The 21,015-nt window shown below is 42.6% G+C and overlaps 1 protein-coding gene and 1 long non-coding RNA gene across 2 annotated transcripts in view; one reads left to right on the top strand and one right to left on the bottom strand.

Annotated features, from left to right (window-relative positions):
- LOC116504430 overlaps positions 1-21,015 on the top strand; it is a 35,355-nt gene that overhangs the window by 449 nt on the left and 13,891 nt on the right. The window contains exon 2 of the long non-coding RNA XR_004254809.1: positions 826-932. This is a non-coding gene — a long non-coding RNA (uncharacterized LOC116504430). The remainder of the gene's footprint in view (positions 1-825; positions 933-21,015) is intronic.
- On the bottom strand, positions 2,777-3,678 carry RNF222 (ring finger protein 222). Its single transcript, XM_032211427.1, has one exon. It carries the CDS (start codon positions 3,452-3,454, stop codon positions 2,777-2,779), a length of 678 nt encoding a protein of 225 aa, XP_032067318.1. The 5' UTR covers positions 3,455-3,678.

Below are 21,015 nucleotides of genomic sequence, written 5' to 3'. Positions count from 1 at the left end.
GGACTCTCCTGATTCTCATGCTATTCCTTGCTGGTTTCCAGTCCTGCATGAAACAGAGGAATAAAGATGTGTGGAGAAGTCATTCCTGGATCCCATTCTTACATTTTAGGAATCTTTATCAAGAATTCTTGCTATCTACCAGGCCAAACCTTTTCACTTGGCTATTCGTTATGCTTCCAACTGCAATAACCTGCACTTATAAAATTTTATAAGGAGTATAAGCATTTTCTCCAGTATGGAGATAACCAGAGGTGGGTTCCTACCAGTTCAGACCGGTTCTGCCGAACCAGTAGAGGTTTGGCGCTGGAACCAGCAGTGACCCAGGCCTGCCACGCCCCCAAACTGGTTCTCCTATGGGGCGGCCATGTTGATTTTCATGACTGCGCATGTGCAGAACAATTGCAATTGCACAAATTTTAATTAATTAAAATTTTAATTAATTAATTAATTTTATTCCTTTTTTAACATTTTTGTGCAAATGCTCACACACGCAATTTTTGCACGCACCAAACCAGCAGTAATGCCGGGAGCAACCCACTCCTGGAGATAACCTTAAAAGTGGGACATTTAGAAATCATACCCAATTGTCTGTAGAATGTTTATCTTCACTTCTCTTTCCCCTTTTAAAGAAAATGGTGCAGCAGGTTTTTGCTCCCCATGGAGCTAATAGTATTTATGGATATAGGGGAAGGGGACCATGTCATTGCTGAAACAACATCCTTTCAGTAATTCCTCATCCTCTCAGAAGCCATTTTGGGGTGCATGTTCCTTTTTCAATTCTTTTTAAAGACCTGGAAGATCCTAATTATGTCTTTCTCAACCCAGTTCTAGTTTAGTTCTTGGTGAACATTTGACATCCAGGTTACATGCTATGACTCATCAAAAGATAACTTGCAACTTGCCAAATATGAAAAACTTCAGGATTTCTAAAGGTATGTTCCATGTTCTTTTCAAGATGAAGCCCAGGATTTGCAGGGTAACTCACAACTTACAGAATGTCTGAACTACTAGCCTTTAAAAATACTGCATTATTTTTAAGAGGGCATGCGTGGTTTTGAGAAATCAGTGTAAGATATTGGACTTGGGATAACAATTGTGTATATTGTATGAACTCCTCAATTTGTTTTTACTTTATTTTACAATGGGATATTTGCAATTCTAACCACAGCTGAACAATTCCTTAGGTCACCACGGCAACTTCATTTCAACACACATCACAAATACCACATGCATGTAAAAAGAAAGAGTGCTTCAATTGCCTCGAGGCGCCTGAAATTATGATGCCAAGACACATGCTCCCAGCAGTTCCCCAGAAGACTCCCCAAATATGGCACCTCTTGATATACTAAGACTACAGCTCCCAGGATTTCTAGCTAGTCTGGAGTTTGCCTGGTTGGGGAAAGCTGGCTTTGGAAATTATACATGTGGTGTTCTCTTCATTGCCCATAAGGGGCGCTTATTGACTGTATATTCAACAGTGAGATTCACAAGAAGGGATTCCTGCCTAGGCAAGTTAGGAAAGATTTTGGCAATATTTGGAATGAAGACAAGACAATTTGATAAAACTGCTCTTGAAAACTACAATAGACCATATGCTAAAGCTGCAGCCAAAATGAAATTATTTTATTAATCCTAGTTGTAACAACAATTATCAAAAGTAGAAAACAAAACTTAGAAGCTACAAAAATAATACAAATCTAGCTTTAAAATATCACAGTCTGATATTTTACACATGTAGTACAATAGTAGTTAGCCTACCACAGCATCAGAAGCAATCAATAGCAATACAGTGCTACATATCTTGCTCAGACCTGCATCCCCAACTAGCCACATCTGCCTTAATTGCACTGTGCTTTTGCCTTGAGAACAGAATAAGGAAGTAGCAATTTCCATGCCCATAACATAATGAAACATCTCAAAAGATCATGTCTGCCCAATTATATGTGTAGAAATTCAGGCCTTGCTGGTCCATGGGATAAAAATTCTTTTGAGTTAATATTCCAGAACTATGTGATGGAAGAGTTGGAATTTGAATGGAATAAGCCCAAATGTTCCTTGCTGCCTAGGCTGCCATAAACGTCTTTTGAACAGGATTGTTTATTTAATTACAGTGGACACTGAAATGAAAGGTGGAATTAAGTAGGCAAGAACTTTTTGTGAAAACAATCTCCCTATGCCCAGGATTCAAGCTAACTTGCAAATGCAAATGAGATATAAAGATTGTTGACAGGAAAGATTCTGGAATGTTAGTGGATAAACATGAGAAATATTTCTATCTCTGATCTGATCTGACCTCATTGGGAATGGGAGAACTTTCATAAAGCTTTGAGCAACTCAGAGGAAGGACAGATAAACATCTCCCATATAACTAAGACAATGAATAATTGCCTCCCTCACTTCAGCACCATCCAAATAGATCAGATTACAATATTCATAATCACTAGCACAGCCATTAGCCTGCTGTCTGAAAGTCATGGAGCTGGAGACCAATGCAATTAAACAAGAGGATGCAATAGTAGTGGAAATTATCTTAGTATAAGGATCAATCATTTCTCTTGGTGGTCTTCCTGGCATCTCTAAAATAAGGATACTAGTAACCCTGACAAGGGAAGAATAACACAAATACCATTTTCTGCAATTCCCAGTCCCTTCATAAGACTTCCCATCCATCTGGACCCTGCAAATATTTGGGCTTCCATACTTGTAGATGCAGTGACAAGCAATCTTCATCGTGGAATCATCCCACCTTGGAAATAGAAGGATTCATCCAGCATGTTCATTCATTATTTCTTACAAGCAGAAGCCAGGGAAGTACAGCCCCCAACAGAGCCACAGCAGAGATAAGGAAAACAGCCATCATAATAGGTGACTGGAAGCAGCCCGTTCCAGGACATGTTTGTGATGCTTCTGATTCAGCAGCTTCTCCGTGATCTTGAGCTATGGTAATATATTCCTCTTCCATTAGTGGCATTCCACACTGAGTAATAATGAAGATATGAGATTCACATTCCAGGCCACTGGGCCGTACAATGGAGTCCACAATAGGATACCTCTGCGAACCTTGTTGTCTGCCATAATTGTGCAGCGGCAAGAGGAAATGGCCAGGAACCACCAAAGTATTTGCAGAGCCATGTGGCACTCCACAGGTGAGTGGCAACGAGGAAGGTGAGAGAGGCAACTCCAAAGAGGATGGGGTCAGGGCTGGCTTGGAAGGCCAGCAGTCCTTTTTATTGCAGAGAAAGGTCACAAAGCGACAGATGGGACACGTAAGGCTATTTTGCAGGTACCCTTCTTCATGGGACAGCAGGCACTTGACCAAACAGTCATGGCAAAATGTGTGGCCGCAGCTCAGCATCCGGCGGGCCACTTTTGGAGACTGAAATGTTTCGTAACACACAGGGCACTCGTCTGGGGGGGCGGCAGGAGCTTCTTTGCCAGTGTTGTTCTGAGACATCCCTGCCCTCTCAGATCACTTCTATGAACCAAGCTGGATGAAAAACAGAGCAAGCAGATTTGTCATCAAACAGCTACAGAGTGAAGAAGAACGTATAAATGTAACACAAGACTTGATTCCAAGCAGTTGGCAAGAGTTGCTGTCCCAAACCCAGAGGCTCCCTGTAGCATCCATGTGTGGATCCACAGAGGTGCTATTTAGACAAGGCTGTACAACCTAATGTAGCCTGGGACAGTATTTGGTTCCACAAAGCCTTCTACCTTACAGCCCTACCAAACTGGCAAAACAGGGAAGTCATTAAATTCATGAGAAGGAATCAGGTCAACTGTATTTCATCAATGTAATTTTAAATCCTATCTGTTTGCCATTGTTACACACACACAACACACACACACACACACACACACTTTCCTAACTTATTTGCCAGCCAAAATAGTTTCACTTAACCCATTTCTTCCTATATCCAAGTTAACTAACCATCAACAACATAACAATATAATATAAATTACCACCACCACCACCTTTCAAATTGCAGCAAAATAAAAAATGAGGATAAAATACATATTAGCTACCCCACAAAATAAAACTGCATCATTTAGTTGGAATGACACTGATGTGTTACATAGTTACGTACATACATATCAAAAGATGCTCAAATATGCTTCATCCATGGAGATCATGTAAAGGAGATTGTTTTCTGAGGCTCTGCTTCTGTCCCATGAAGAATGTCCTCAGAAGTACCTTCTTCCCAGGCACCAAGCCTTCCCCCAGCACCTTTCCATGGACTCAGTCCTTCTAGGTCTGATCTTCCCAGCACCCTAGAAATCAGCTTGCCTATATAACTAGAGATGGTTGCTGGGTGGCACACACTAGAACTAAGCTGTGTCTTGCATCAGACCTTTAAGAAGAGCAAGTGACCTGAAGGGTGGCTCCCAAGGAGTGAATGTGGAGGAACTTGTTTGCGAACTGAAGTTTTCTCCTTCTCTGTTTGGTACTTGGGGAGGAGTCACCAGGAAGATACCATATTCTAAGCCCTGCTGTGCCATGCCCATTAGCTGAAACGCAGTATACTGAAACTAAGTAACTTAGATCCATTGTATCTTAAACTTGTTTAGTTCTTATTGGAGAGGTAGGCAGAGGATTTGTTATACTCTGCAATAAAAAAAAGAAAGTCTACACAGAGTAAGACTATCCTCTCTGGGATGCAAAAAATCAGATGGAAGCAGTTATCATTAATGTAATTAATTAACATTAGCAAGCTTGGGGTTGGTTAGTGCCTTGATGTCCCTCCTCCCACTTTTTAATTTTTAACTTTAATTATTCTGTTCCTGTTTTAATTGCCTTCTAGAAGAATATAATATTTATACGATTTTTATCTTTTAATTTATCTTAATTTAATTTATCTTTTAATTAAAACACAGGCCAGAGTTGCTCTGTTAGTGAGACAGGCAGCCTTCAAATTTGATGAGTAAATAATTTTTCAGGATGTTATTGCTATTGTCCATAGTTACCATAGAAAAGCTAGTCTGATACTCGGGGAAGTATTCAGAGGAGCCTGGATACAAAATCCCAGATCTTCTAGTAGAGATGGAAAATCTGCATTAATCCTCTGAAAGTAAATATCACTGTGTCACTGATTTGGGGTTCAATGCAAAGCAGATTACTGCATCAGTTGTATTGCCTGCAACAGTTCTAAGGAGATTGATGAAGTTTATATATAAAGTGTTAGACCTGACTTGATGGGATGTTCTGACAGAATAGACTGTCTGTAGTTTTGATAATCTCCGAGCTTGGTTGTTTACTTGCAAGCTTTTCATTACCCAATTAGGCAATAAGATCAGTGTAGAGCTGATGTTATCTAGTTGAGTTAATGAAATGAGTGCAAATAAATAACCAAGCTTAATAGAATATGTATGAACTTGTGTGAGAATGAGTGTGTATGTGAGTGAGTGAGTGTGTGTTTGAGAGAGAGGGGGGGAGAATCATAGGTTTGGCTGGCTTACTACTATATGGTAAATGTAGCCAATGTTGACTGTTGAATGTATCATGGTTAAATAAACCATAGTTTATAATGATGTACTAAGTTGCATATACAGTTCAGGAACTTCAGTTGGTCCAGAATGCAGCAGCTCTTTGCCCAATTGATTGACTGATTGGATCAATTCCCTGTATTTACATAAGAAAAATAATTGCTTGCACTTTTGAGTTTTAATAAAGTCCTTCTAAGTTAAGAAAAAACTGATTGGGAAATTTGGAAAACATTTCATATTCAAAACTATACATGAAATGATTAAGAGGTATCTTCTCCCATCTTGACATTAAATGCAACCTGGATTCATGTACTTCTAGGTCATTGGCATGTTCTAAGATATGGTTAAAAACTGCCATTTTCTTGCCAAGGCTGAATTTGAACTGATGAATTTGAACAGTCCTTTGAACAGGATTTTGGAAATAACATGGAATCCTCATCAAATAAGTGGAGGGAATTTTTACATGGCACTGCTCCATGTACTTTATATTCCTAAATTTGGTTCTTTGGCATCATAATAAACAAAAATTAACAAGACTTTTCCTGGTTGATAGTTAGTCTCCAGGCCATAATCAATATGCTTCACCAGATGTAGGGTTAAGATATTTGGGAACTACCGTATTTTTTGTAGTATAAGAGGCACTGGAGTATAAGGCATATCAAGATTTTGAAGAGGCAAATTAAAAAAAAGTTTGTGCTCTGCAGACCTCCCAAAAATGGCCCATCTTTCGTGAAAACGGGCCCATTTTCTGTCAAAAAAAGGACATGCATTGGTCTTCTAGTCCAACCCCCTGTCTAGGCAGGAAACCCTATACCATTCCAGACAAATGGCTATCCAACATCTTCTTAAAGACTTCCAGTGTTGGGGCATTCACATCTTCTGGAGGCAAGCTGTTCCACTGATTAATTGTTCTAACTGTCAGGAAATTTCTTCTCAGTTCTAAGTTGCTTCTCTCCTTGATTAGTTTCCACCCATTGCTTCTTGTTCTACCCTCAGGTGCCTTGGAGAATAGTTTGACTCCCTCTTCTTTGTGGCAACCCCTGAGATATTGGAACACTGCTATCATGTCTCCCCTAGTCCTTCTTTTTACTAGACATACCCAATTCCTGCAACCGTTCTTCATATGTTTTAGTCTCCAGTCCTTTAATCATCTTTATTGATCTTCTCTGCACTCTTTCTAGTGTCTTTGATATATTTTATATTTGGAAACATATTTGATGCAAAGGAAGAATGGATACATTTTAAATATGAATTTTAATATTTTTATCCAGAACGGCATTTGTAAAAGCAATTCTAATCTATTAGAAAAAGACTGACAATGTACTTTATCAGTGGAAATTTATCCTTAACTTTAGTAAGTTTGTTACCTTTGTTTGGGGGGGGGGTGGAGATATTGGGTTAATTTTTCAGCCAAAATGAATTCTCATACATTTAAATACTTCTAATCCAAAGAAAAAATAGTTTTCCGGGTTTCTGCAACAGCTGACAACAGGAATTGAATCAATTGTTTGTATTCCATTAATTTTTATATAGAGGAAAATGAATCATAAAGCAACAGCAGGATTGATTGTGAAAGTCTGTTGAGTGATTTTCTTGATTTCTTCATGAAGGATTTACCGAAGGAATGATTAACTGGGCATCATGACCAAAGATAAGTATTCATATGTTTACAATCCCGCCAATACAACCTTCTAGACATAATCTTCTTGATAGTATTATGACGCTGCTAGGATTTTATAAATATGATTCAGAAATGAATAATGATGAAGTAACTCATATTCTACAACTGTCAGTCTGTTCTGTTTCTTGTCACTACTGAAAAGAAACATTGTCCCAATTTTGGCCATTTAGGAAGATCTTTAAAGTGGGACAATAATTTCTTTTAGGTGCACATATTATTCTGTTGTGATATTATTAAAATCTAAAACCAGTAAAGACTCAAAACACAGCAACACTCTAGATAGTAAAGGAAATCAAAGTCTTAGCAAGTGTCATTCTGGCTCTTTTGTGTGGGTAAGAAGTTTGCACAATGACAGAACTTGGTGGTACCACCCTTCATGGAAGAACCAAAGTATATGACTTGACTCAAGAGAAGAGTCATAATTATATTTTTCTAGGGGACGCGGTGGCTCAATGGCTAAGACACTGAGCTTGTCGGTCAGCAGTTTGGCGGTTCGAATCCCTAGTGAGGCATAATGGAGTGTCCCAGCTTCTGCCAACCTGGCAGTTCAAAAGCATGTAAAAATGCAAGTAGAAAAATAGGGACAACCTTTGGTGGGAAGGTAACAGTGTTCCGTGTACCTTCGGCGTTTAGTCATGCCAGCCACATGACAATGGAGATGTCTTTGGACAGCACTGGCTCTTCGGCTTTGGAATGGAGATAAGCACTGCCACCTATAGTCAGGAACGACTAGCACATATGTGCGAGGGGAACCTTCACCTTTGTTATATTTGTCAGTGTTCCCTTAACCAATTTGCTATGAAAATATTTTTCAAGAACCTTAATTCAGAAATTTTTACAGAGGTGGGCTGCTGCCTATTCGAACAGGTTCGGGCGAACTGGCAGTTCCGAGCAGCTGGGCCCACCCACCCGCTCTGGCACTATCCTGTCCTATTTAATCGCCATGTTTTTGTTGTGAGCGCATGCTCACATTTTCGGTTCCTGGCCGAATCAGTTGTTACATTATGTGATGCCCATCTCTGAATTTATAGCTCTGGATTATGACCACAATGTAGTTTTTTTCTCGGATAGAGCAGAGGATAAGAATTTCACATTATAAATTCTCTCAGAGAAAAATCCTTGTCATCTAATAATGTTTTTATATGTGCCAAATGTACACTGTCCAATTATATTTTCACCCAGTCGCATGCCCATTCCTTCATGTCTATTATTTGCTACGGAAACAAAGACATTATATTCATATAGTATATATAATTGGTTTAAGGTGTATTTGTTGGGAGGGTGGTGACAAAAATAATGTGTCATCCAAATACATAATTCAGCACCTAGGAATAGAGAGGCATAATTATTACCCAAAATATTGATGAGGTTGTGTTGATTTAAACCAGTGTTTCTCAACCCTGGTGACTTTAAGTCCTGTGGACTTCAACTTCCAAAATTCCCCAGCCAGCTGTGCTGGCTGGGGGATTCTGGGAGTTGAAGTCCACAGGACTTAAAGTCGCCAAGGTTGAGAAACATTGATTTAACCTAACCCAAAATAATGACAACTAACTGGGGAATTCCAGGAGTTGAAGTCCACACATCTTAAAGTTGCCCAGTTTGGAAAAACGGTTTAGCCTCTTTGGAGCAACTGTGTTCCCCAAACATAGAAGGAAAGAGAATAAACCCTCTCTTCCTGCTGTCAGTATGAGATAAATTCTCTAGAGCATCCCTGCAAAATCTGGACTTCTCTTGGAACTCTCTTGAAGGGAGTGTGCATAAAAATGAAAACTCTTTCATTGTTATACACACTCCCTATAGCTGCAGGTGGCGGATGAATGTGGGATAGAAAGAAGTGGGGATGAACATTCCTTCCTCACTCTACTGTAGCTCTGATCCCAATCGTGCCATCACAGGAAATGACAACATCCCAGGGCTCTTTGTAGTGGTTAGACTTCCTGTAAAGATGACCACTCCACACCAGAGTGCCACATCACCTTACTCGGGAATAGTGACAAGCAAGGTCAACTCTGGAGTGTGAACGTATTTATTCATGTTGCAATGTCAATGAGTCATGTTCCAAATATAATCTTTTGGGCCAGACTGGATCTGCTACTGTGAGGAAACTGTTTCTGGCTGTTTCCTAGCAGGGCCACGAGAGGAGTTGCTCTGAAAAATAAGCTTCCTTAGCATCTCCCACTTGAGAGCATACGTGAAGCATCTTAGGTTTGAATGCAGTCCACATGACAGCATCCTAAAAGCTAATATCTGGAAAGGAAGGGCAATTTTTTTTCTCTTCAGGCAACTCCATTTATTTATTTATATATTTGTTCTGGCCTAGGCTTCCCAAGAGCCTGAAGCAAACTCCTGGTCCCAACAAAAAACCCTTTTATTAATTTGCTGTGAATTCTGCTCATTCACATCCAGCAAAATCTTTCAAGGGAGGATTTACAGTCACAGACCTTGTCTGGCTTGGAGACCTGACAAGCTAATATTTGAAAATCTTGGCAAGGAGTCTCGGAGAGTCACAAACCAATTAAGCGAACTAATTGTCTCCTGCACTCCCATTTCGCTCCTCTTTTATTTCCTCTGAGAGGAGCCATTCATTGTCCACCTGTGGCCTTACTCCCAAGTTGCCCCCTCTTCTTTAGCTGTTCCCTTCGTCTGGCAACTCTGCGCATGCACACACTGGGAACAGGCTCCAGCTGTTCGTCTGTCTCACTAATGTCTGACTCTGAAGGCAGCCGATAACTGGCATATGGCTCTGGCCCCCTTTCTGCCTCCAAAACAGAGCCCTCATCAGAGCTGTCCCCAGACTCCAGGACTGACCCATGTTCCTCCCCAACCTCCTCACTGTCCGAATCTGCTTCTAGCTATGCTGGCCACTGGCAGGCCACAACAGTATTAAACAAGTTTATATGCCAACACTCAAAAAGATGACTCTGGGCAGCTTACAACATTGTTGTTCCATAGAGAAAGAGGAATCACTGAGAAATCCCTTTTTTGTGACCTACCAAATATACATTATGTTTAAATGCCTGTGACATTTTTATATGAAAACTAACAGGCTATCTCTCATCTATTGCTTGAAGTGATAACATTCACAAATGCTTGCACCTACTTTATAGCATTATTATTTGGGAGGTAATGGAAGAGATACTGCATCATTCTCAACTTCATTTATAGGAGAACCTAAAATGCACAGAAAGAAAAACTGTCCTATGCCAACTATCCCTAGGTGAGGAATTGGATCCATCATGGCCTACTAAAATTTCAAATAATGTACAGAGCCAAGAAAAAGACATATTCTACCCCAGCAAGAGCTACATTGCTAAGTCATCTCATATTAGGAATGTAATTCTTAGGCACAACCTACTTATAATTTAAGTGCCAATTAGTAATCCAACTTTCAGCCACCTACAGTACTTCCAATTTTAATCCTAAAAGCATGTTTAGTAACCATGGCATCAGGGTTTTATGTAGACCAATATATCTAAGGAACACATTGGCCTGTGATATAGTTTTCAAAGAAATTACAAGCAACTGTATGAATTTTCCTAAGTTATAGGTTCAAAAATGATAATGTGCTTTCATAGGGTGAACCTTTTTGAATGCCAAATTACTAGCGTCAAGAGAGAACAGAGGTTGGACCTTCTTCTCTTTCATTTAAAATTTGAAAGTAACTGGGAAGTAGTGAAAATGCTTCTCCCATGATATTTTTTTCTATATAAATTACTCCCCACCTTGTCCAGTCTCCCAATTTATACTACTAGTATTGTGTTCTGAGCATGCTCAGCACATTCTAGTTTTGGCAGGAACGCAGCTAACAGCTGATTGGTGGAGCCATCTGACAGCTCGTATAAAAGCAAGCTATCAGACGGCAGCTGCAGCTGATGCCTGTCAGTAAGCCGGTGTGTTTTACTTTTAGCTGTTACTGTTATGGAATAAACTTGTTAGCCTTTATTCCTGCCTAAGCCTCAGTTATTCTGGCACCCACATTAAGTTCAGAGTATTGAACACTGGCGACAAAGGTGTAATCGCCGATCTGAGGCCAGGTTGCTGGTCACTAGTTATTGCTGAAGTTCACTACTGAGCTAAGTCACTCATGACAAGACGTCATGACCACTGCTGACAGGAATGGCTACCGTAATGTTTCCACCTTTCGGCCAAGGCCCTGAGTCTTGGGAATCGTACATTACGCGATTTGAGTGTTCTTTTTAATGGCGCATAACTTCACGGATCAGACTGATAAATGAAAATACTCTTATTTCCTGTCTGTTTGCGGACCAGAGATATTCGAAACTGCGAGAGCCTTCACAGCCCTGCTGGCCATTAAATCAGTGCCTTGGGAGCAGTTAATGGTGAAGCTTAAGAATCACTATGCGTCATTACCATCAAAAATAGCCCACCAACAAGCTTTTCACCCCAGGAACCAAGCTGAAGGAGACTCCGTGAACCAATATATGGCAGTGTTAAGAGCGGTGGCGCTACATTGTGACTTAACCAACTGGCTTGGCTTGTGAAAAGGTTTTTTTTAATGGTCGGTGGGTGCACGGTGTTGTTAGGGGGGGGACAAACACCCCACCAATCAAATTCTAGTTGAGCTCGCGAGAGAGCTCTTTGCCACTGGTTTAAAAAACGATAACATATTTCATGCCATCCTTTTCCTTTGTATGGAGATGCTGCTAGGTAAAAGTAACTGGGGGGAGGAGGTGATGAGCAGAAGTGCGGTTGCTCCCTTTTGGTGGTGCGGATTTTGGTTAGGGAGGTTTGGATTACCAGCAAGAGGAAGCTCGCATTGCAATCTTCCGTTTCTAGCCTTGGAAATACAGATGTTGTTAAATTCATGGGAGTTTTCTTTGATATAGGTATAGTATACTATATACTACTGTAGTATAGGTCAGGAGTTCCCACACTTGGCAACTTTAAGATTAATGGACTTCAACTCCCACCATTCTCCAGCCAGCATGGCTGGGAATTGAAGTCCATAGCTGTTTGGAGAATTCTGGGAGTTGAAGTCCACAAGTCTTAAAGTTGCCAAGTTTGAAGACCTCTGGTATAGGTTCTGCTTGAGCAGGGGGCTGGACCAGAAGACCTCCAAGGTCCCTTCCAGCTCATTTATTCTAAAGGCAGAATGTTTGTATCATGCAAAATAATTGGCAATCTGAAGGAGATAAGATTATATTGTATGTCTTTCTATGTGTGGATATGTGCGCACATAAATTTTGCAGCATGATTAACAATGACCAGAGCACCTCTTGGTTAGCATAGCCAATAAGAAACTTGGCCAATAATATTAAGGCAAGTATGAGCAATTATGTGTCCATGGTTGCTTAAAAAAATGACACCAGAGTTTCTTGCCATTTTTGGATGGGGACTGGATGAAAACAGTAATACAAATCTTAAAATTGGGATTTTTTTAAAAAAAAGGAAAAATAGATTGTATTTCAGTTTTGCTTAGATGTGTGATGTGAATCAACCATTTTGATTCACCAAATCTTAAAGACTATGCAGATGGTTTGGAAGGGGTTAGTAGCAAAGTTAGTGTTGATATTGTGGAAATTAATCAAACTGAAAATTACAATGATGTTATTGCAGGGATGTGACTATCCAGCTAAAGATATTTCTCTGACATTCTAAAAGTTAGATGTCTGAGTGATATCAGGATCTTCTTTTGATGGAAATTCCAGATTGGGTGATAAATCTATTTTCAGATACTGAGGAAGATGGGGTAGTGGAGGAACAACTCATAGAGCTGCAAAATGACATTGTGCTAAAGCCAAAGTTTAAGAAATCGTACCAAGAGTTTTGGTTACAGAAAGAAATTTCTGATCGCTATCCTGCACTATGGACAGTGGTTAAGAAGCTCTTTGTCGCATTTCCAACATCATATTTGGTACAGCGTGGCTTCAGTGTGGTCATCCAACTTCTCTCCAAGCAAAGAAATTGACTCCAGATTACTGAACGTGGTGATTTAAGACTCCTGCTGAGTGACTTAAAACCAGACATTGGGAAACTGGTATCACTTCATCAAGCCTATCTATCACATTAAGAATTTACTAAACAGTGAAGTAGTTACTAAATTTTACTGAGTTTACTAAGTTACTAGTTACTAAGATTCTTGATAAATGACTATCAGACTTTGAAAACTTGGTATCACTGGATCATGTTCAACAATTTTGTTGAATTAACATTAACTAAAAAGGTTTTAAAATTGGATTTTGAATAAATGTGCAATTAATTGTTGCAGTTTTGAATTTTACTGTTACTATCTTCCTTCCGTCGTGCAAACCACCCAGTCACATGACCCCCCCAGCCACACCCACCAAGCCACGCCCACAGAACCGGTAGTAAAAAATTGAATTCCACCACTGGGTGGGGGTTACTGAGGATCAGTTTGTAGCACCAAGGGGGCGGTGGACTGAAAAAGTTTGGGAACCAATGATCTAGAAAATGTCCTACTGGATCGCCTGGTATGCGGTGTGCATGATTTAAAATTACAGCGGACGCTGTTGGCCAAAACTAATGTCACTTTTGAAACTGTGCTGGCTGAAACGCACACAGCAGAACTGTCAAATCAGTCTTTTGCTGCAATCCAGGCTTTACCATGGGGGTCTGAAGCAAGAGCTATGGCACTACCCACAGCAACAGTCCATCAAGGTGACACAACTACAGATTCGGAGCCTGAGGAAGAGGAGATGTTAATCGCCTTAATGAAGCGAAGAAGCAAAAGAGCCGGCCTCATGGCCGGATCGCTGGTAAATCAGCTTGCCTGGGTTGCAGTGACAACCATCACAGAGCTGAATGTAAATTCAGGCAGGCTATTTGCCAGCTCTGTGGGTGGAAAGGGCACATAGCCAAAGTTTGCTGCGCCTCCCAACCTCTCATTGCTCCATCCATCAAGCTGCCCAGCCACAAAAGAACCTCAGTGAGAGATTGCAAAGTAGATGATGACTGTCATGCCATTTTTCGCAACCCGACTCAGTCAGAAGTGTGAGCGTTCCAGGCCTGCAATTCCCTAAGGAAGATGATCAACCTAATAGTCCAAGTCAAGGGGGTGCCTTGCGTGATGTTTTGTCCAAACATCGTTTGCAACATTGCAACCTGAATTTAAGGGACTATAAAGGGAATATTATTCCCATAATCGGCACCAGAACTGTACAAGGACAATTCAAGGGCTTCAATGGTCAATTGCCTTTGATTGTGGTCGAAGGAGCCTTGCCCAGCCTCCTTGGACTTGATTGGTTCAACGTCATGGGCCTCCAGATAAATTGCATCAATTGCGTGCAGTCAGCTGAACTGGACATCTTAGTTAAAGAATTTCCCACCGTTTTTGTCGGCCAGCTGGGCACCTACAAAGGCACTTTCAATGTTGATACGAAGGTTCCACCGGTCCGCATGAAGCTGTGCAGACTGCCCTTTGCACTCAAGCCAAAAGTCGACGCTGAACTAGATAGACTCATTGCCCAAGAGGTCCTTGAGCCCGTGGACCACGCAAGATGAGAAACCCCTTTTGTGGTGCCAGTTAAGCCTGATGGCAGTATAAGAATTTGCGCTGACTACAAATGTTCTTTGAACTGCAGCTTGCCATCCAATGCCTACTCTGTGTCAGTTGTTCACCACCTGCTGCACACCTTAGGTGAAGGCATCAATTTTGCAAAATTGGACTTGGCCCAGTTCTACCAGCAATTGATGGTAGACGACATGGCAGCAGAAGCCCAGACCATCATCATGCACCGCGGGGCTTTCAAATGATGGCAGCTGCAGTTTGGGGTTAGTATTGCCCCAGGCTTATTCGAAAGTTTAATGGAGCGGCTGCTCCACGGACTCAAGGGCATCATCCCTTATTTCGATGACAACCTCATTTCCGCGACCAGCCATCCCAAACTTATGACCAGACTGCACGCAGTGCTCCAACACTTCAATCAAGCCGGTCTGAAGGTGAAACATGAAAAGTGCCAAATTGCTGTGCCCCAGGTCGAATTCCTGGGGTACCTCATTGATGCAGCAGGTCTCCACCCCACTGCTGCAAAGACGAAAGCAATTTTGGAGGCTCTTGCTCCTTCTACCAAAGCTGAATTCCAAGCCTTCCTTGGACTTCTTAATTTTTATGTACTATTCCTGCCGCACAAGGCTTCTGTGGCTGAGCCGCTACATCGCCTCCTTGACAAGTCAGCCACCTGGACTTGGAGCAAAAGAGGGACTGTGGCTTTCAAAGTTAAACAACTGCTAACTTCCAATGAGGTCCTCTCACAATACAACAAACAGCTGCCTGTGTAACTTGTCTGCGATGCCTCTCCCTTCGGGATAGATGCCGTACTGTGTCACCAACTACCCAATGGCAATGAAGTGCCAGTCGCCTTCTTCTCCAGAACGCTGTCAGCCACCGAAAGAAACTATGGACAATTGGACAAGGAGACATTGGCAATTGTTGCCAGGGTGAAACGGTTTCACCATTACCTCTATGACCGCCAGTTCCAGATTGTCACTGACCACAAGCCGCTGCTGGGCCTGTTGGCCGGGGACAAACAAACATCACAAGTGATGTCCCCGCAAATGACCCACTGGATAGTCTTCTTAGCAATCTACAATTACAACTTGCTGCACCGCTCGGGGAAGCAAATCGCCCATGCCAACGCGTCAAGTCGTTGCCCTCTTCCTGAGATACTCGAAGACCCTGTCCCAGCATCAGCAGTGCTCCTGACTGATGACAGTGATTTTCTGGTCACTTCTGCAGACATTGCCCGGCAATCGGTTAAGGACAAGGTAATTTCCCAGGTTCTAGATTAGGTTCAGCGAGGATGGCCATGGGGTTCCCTAGCAGTGGAGTTTCAGCTTTTTAAAAACCTCCAGATGGAGCTTTCCGCTCAGAGTGGCTGCCTTCTGTGGGGACACAGGGTAATAGTTTCTCCACCACTCCGGACAGCAGTGTTGAAGAAACTCCACTGTGGCCACCCAGGCATTATCCACATGAAAACATTAGGGAAAAGCTACCTATGGTGGCCTAAACTGGACCAGGACATAACTGCTTGGGTCTCTACTTGCCCCCAATGTCAGGAATCACACCCAATGCCTCCGAAAGCATCGCCTAGGGAGTGGGAACGCCCCAGCGCCCCATGGGCACGAATACATGTAGATTTTGTCGGACCTTTCCATGGGCAGGTTTTCCTAGTGGTGGTGGACGCTTTCTCAAAGTGGCTGGAGCAAGTGAGAATAGCATCCATTACCTCTGGGGCAGTTATTGGGGCCCTCAGGCGACTGTTTGCCACACATGGCCTGCCTGATTTGCTGGTGTCCGATAATGGCTGATGTCAGCCATTTTCGATAGATTGCTGGCAACTCTGGGAATTTGGCACGTGCTCTTCTCCCCCTTTCACCCGGCCAGTAATGGCCCAGCTGAGCAAAGTGAGAGGCACTTGCTAAGATGGGCCCAGCTGACTGGCAGGAGAGGATTGACGCTTTCCGGCTAGCACACCATTCAACGCCATGTCCACAAACAAACAGGAGCCCTGCGGAATTACTCATGGGCAGACGGCTCAGAATGTGCCTAGATAGATTGCACCCAAGCTACTCATCAGACAAGCCCTTCGATTCAATGGGGGTGGCCCAGGAGTTCAGCCCAGGGAGGGAAATCTATGCAAGAAATTACGTAGGCCATCCTTTGTGGTTGCTGGGCACTGTCACTGACCAGACCGGGCCCTGTTCTTACAGGGTGAAGCTGGACGATGGCCGAATTTGGTGACGCCATTGCAACCAGTTGCGTGCAAGGTGGGGCCAGCTGTTAACAAATGCACCAGGGCAAGTTCAGCCAGATGACGTAGACAGAGGCGTGGGTTTGGGCGACCTACCGGCAGCGGATTTTGAGGTCCACCCTGAGGAAAAGGACGACAACCTACCTGGGGAGCCGGGCCGACTTTGTTTTCAACCTGATCTGCCATTAGTGTGTGCGATGCAGAGTCCTCGGAGGCTTGTCCATCCACGCCGGAGACTACACCAGAACTGAGTCAGGTGCAGACTGGCCTATCTATAGGACTACACTTGCGCGAACATGGTAGGAAGGAGTGTTGTGTTCTGAGCATGGTCAGCACGTTCTAGTTTCGACAGGAATGCAGCTAACAGCTGATTGGTGGAGCCATCTGACAGCTTGTATAAAAGCAAGCTGTCAGACAGCAGCTGCAGCCTTTGCTTGTCAGTAAGGTGGTGTGTTTTACTTTTAGCTGTTACTGTTACGGAATAAATTTGTTACCCTTTATTCCTGCCTGAGCCTCAGTTAGTCTGGCACCCACACTAAACTAGGAAAACATACATACATATCGTAAATGCCCGCATATGTATGTATGTATGTACACACACACACACACACACACACACACACACACACACACAATCTAGCTCAGAGAGCAACATGTTAGGAAGAGATTAGATTAGAAACTTCCTCCTGACATACCAATTTTATGTATCACTGGAATTTTTCTATGTAGGCAGGACCAATGGTCTTTTTGTTTTGTAAATATCACCTGCAGTCTAAAATGGTGCAGTCCAGCCAGAGAATTACAACTCCAGTGAGAACTGGGTCATCTAGAAATGATAAACTCACCTTCATATCTATATATAGATTCTGGCCAAACAGGCCAGCCAGCTCCTGCCACTCTAACAACAGTGGAACCCTGATGCTTTAGCAGGTCAAGCATGTATCAGCTTGATTCAGCTGCCTAGAGGAGTATGTTTCCATTCTCTGAAGTGTGAATGCATAGGCTCCACCTCCTTGCTGGCTGGCACAACTCTGAGGGATACAATTAAATCAGGCAAACAAGTTACTAACAATTAACCAGCTGATGTTATACGAAGATATTTGCTCCATCTTTCCCAGCCTGGCATTTTTTTTCCAGATTTGTTGGGAGCACAAGACTCTAAAACCTGTAGCCAGCAAGAAGTTGGGATGATAGGACCTGTAATAGAAATACCCCTAGGAGAAGCAGGTTAGGAAAACCTCAAAATACTGTGCCTGTTTATGTCTTGCCAGGCACATTGTCTCATGTCACTGCACTTAGCACATTTTTATGAGAGAGTTTGGATCTTCTTGTTCAAGTCATAAGCATTGATAAAATAGTGAGAAACATTCTGTAGATGAAGGCAGGGGTGGGCTGCTGTGGGTTCACATGGGTTTGGGAGAACCTCTAGCTAAGAATCTGCCCAGTTCGGAGAACCCCCTGTGCTGAGGCTCAGGGAGGGGGGAAAACGGGCCTCCCAAAAGTTTTGGAAGGCCAGAAATAAGCCACTTTCTGGCCTCAGGAGGGCTTCTGGAACCTGGAGGAGGCCGTTTTCACCCTCATGGAGGATCAAGGAAAGCCTCAGGAGCTCGGGGAGGGTGAAAATGCCTCCCCCCCCTCCCACCGTGGTGCAGGAGGCCAACTAGGCCAAGCCCACCATGGCCATGCCAACTGGGCAGAGAACCCATTGCTAAAATTTTTGAAGCCCACCCACCTCTGGATGAAGGAATCGCTCAGGTAAGAACAACTAACTTAGTTAATTTTAGTCAGGCCTTAACATAAATTTGGATCAATTTACAGGATGGTTCTTTTATTAATATAGTAAGGCTCAGATGTTTCTTAAGGCAACAAGGACTGTGGGCTATCTTTGTGTCTGTCACACATACCATCATCCCTATCTGCTTTGTGGCTGAAAGACCAAAGAAATGTCAAGGTGAAGATGATGCACTGTAAGAAAACACAATTTGTAACGCTAATGTTAGTCATCATTATGTGATTGTGAGATACTATGGTAATTAGCCTTAACTTCTCATATTCTGGCATATAAACCCTGAGATAAAATGAATCAGTTTTAACTTTGGTCTTAAGTCAGTGAAGATTTTTTATTATTATTGAAGATTTGAATTTCTCTATGTCTGCCTTATCTGGATGGCAAAAATCCAGCCCATCCCTATGGCAGAAAGGGGATATAAGCAACTACAAACTATTTTCTTCCATCAAACAGTCATTATAGTTATTGTGGTTTTAATTATACTTATAATGGCTACTATAGCCTAGATCTCATAGCTGCAATTTTTCTAGGTCAAAGTTGAGAAGTGGTTCTCCAGATACTGCTGAATGGCAAATTACCAGCTTCCCTCACCATTAGTCTAGGGAAGAATCCTAGACTGTAGCAGCTAAGTGGTAAAATCTAACAGCAGAAGCGTTACATATACCTAAGCGCCATTTATCTTTCTAAATTCGATCCAGTGAAATCCATCCACATTTTTGAACAACTAATGTTCCAACCAGATTATTTATTTATGTGGTAACTTCAATCATTTGGTGAATTTATATAGTCTCTCTCACACACACATTTCTACAATTATATCTGGGATGCAAAAGAGACCCTTAGATATCAGCAAAATGTTTTTTTTTCATATCTTTCCTGACTTCTAATTATCTTCCAAATTGTAACAGTGTAGACATGGTAGCCTTAATTAATGGCCATACTGAAAATCACCTCTAGTCTTTTTTGATACCTCTTTTGCTTCCCACCGTGACATGTAAAATTATCTTCTGGAAGAAAATGGGCCATTTTGATCTGTGATACATACAGTATTTCCTAGTTTATGATTTCCAAAAAAGCTCAAAATTAGATTTCATTTTCTAACTGTTCTTTACTAATTCATTGTCTGGGCTGATTCTGTCTATATTACCTTGATATACTTGATCATTGCTAGTCTGTTGATTGTGCTAATAGACTGTTAGGTCCATCAGCAGAGACTTTATTGCAAAGACTATAATAAGACAGTTCTTCCTACATTTTTCTTCTTGATCTTTAGTCTCCTGCCACAGATAGAATTGAAAATGCACTGAACTTAGAGCAAACCTCAAGTTGCTTCACATTGTGTTAAACCATGGGTGTCAAACTCGTTGTGTCACATTGCCGTCATGTGATGTGTCGTGATGTTTTTTCCTTTTGCAGAACTGTGGTGGGCATGGCCTGCATGTGATGCATCCGGCCTGCAGACCACCACTTTGACACTCCTGTGTTAAACAAAAAGGGCAGATTTGACCCTAGCGCGCTTAGTGTGCATTGGACTACAGATAGTCCTCAACTTGCAAACATAAGTGAGCCTGGAATTATGGTTGTAAGCTGTGTGAGTATTAAGTGCATCAGTGTGACCGCACCTGATTTTATGACCTTTTTTGCAAACATTCATTAAGTAAACGAGGCAGTCATTAAGCAAAACCATTTTAGCCAATACATGTTTTTTTGCCAGAAACCAGAAGTAAACACTGGGTCCAGCACGCATCATAAAGTACAGTCACATGACTCCGGATGCTGCAAATGGCCGTAAAAGAGGGCTGATTGCCAAGCACCAAGAATAAGATCACGGGACCGGTAAGGGGATGGGGTGGCTATCAGAACGGCATGTGCGCATGTGCGAGGAAGATGGCTTCCTGAGCTTTTCGCTCGGGGTTGAGGAGAAAGGAAACCTCGAAAAAATCGACCCTCTTCTGCAGCCAGACTGTTAAAGGGCGAAGCCTGGGTAAGAAGATACTGAGAGGGTGCTGGAAAAACGAGCACCTGGAGAAACGCTGTTCGGACGGCTTTGGGCGACGCGGTATCAGGCGGTGCTGAGAAGCCTGCGGGCGGCCTCCCCCCCCCTACAGACGGCGTGGGCGGCGGTTTCCAGCTGATGGATCACCGCGACTTGCCTTCCTTGCAAGACGCCGCGGAGCCGCTGGAACGTGAAGCCTCCCCTCCCTCCTCTTGCAGTGGTTTCTAGGGGATGGCAGTTCCAGCGCTGTGTTAGATTGCCGCGGTCCTGCCGTTGGGCTTTTGAACTGGGCGCCCCCCCCCCTTTTCCACCCTCGTGGACGCAGCGCTCAGCT

The sequence above is a fragment of the Thamnophis elegans genome, chromosome 2, assembly GCF_009769535.1.
Source record: "Thamnophis elegans isolate rThaEle1 chromosome 2, rThaEle1.pri, whole genome shotgun sequence".
In the NCBI taxonomy this organism is placed as follows: Eukaryota; Metazoa; Chordata; class Lepidosauria; order Squamata; family Colubridae; genus Thamnophis; species Thamnophis elegans.
The sequence above is the reverse complement of the archived record's forward strand: the minus strand, read 5'-3'. Positions and strand labels throughout refer to the sequence as shown.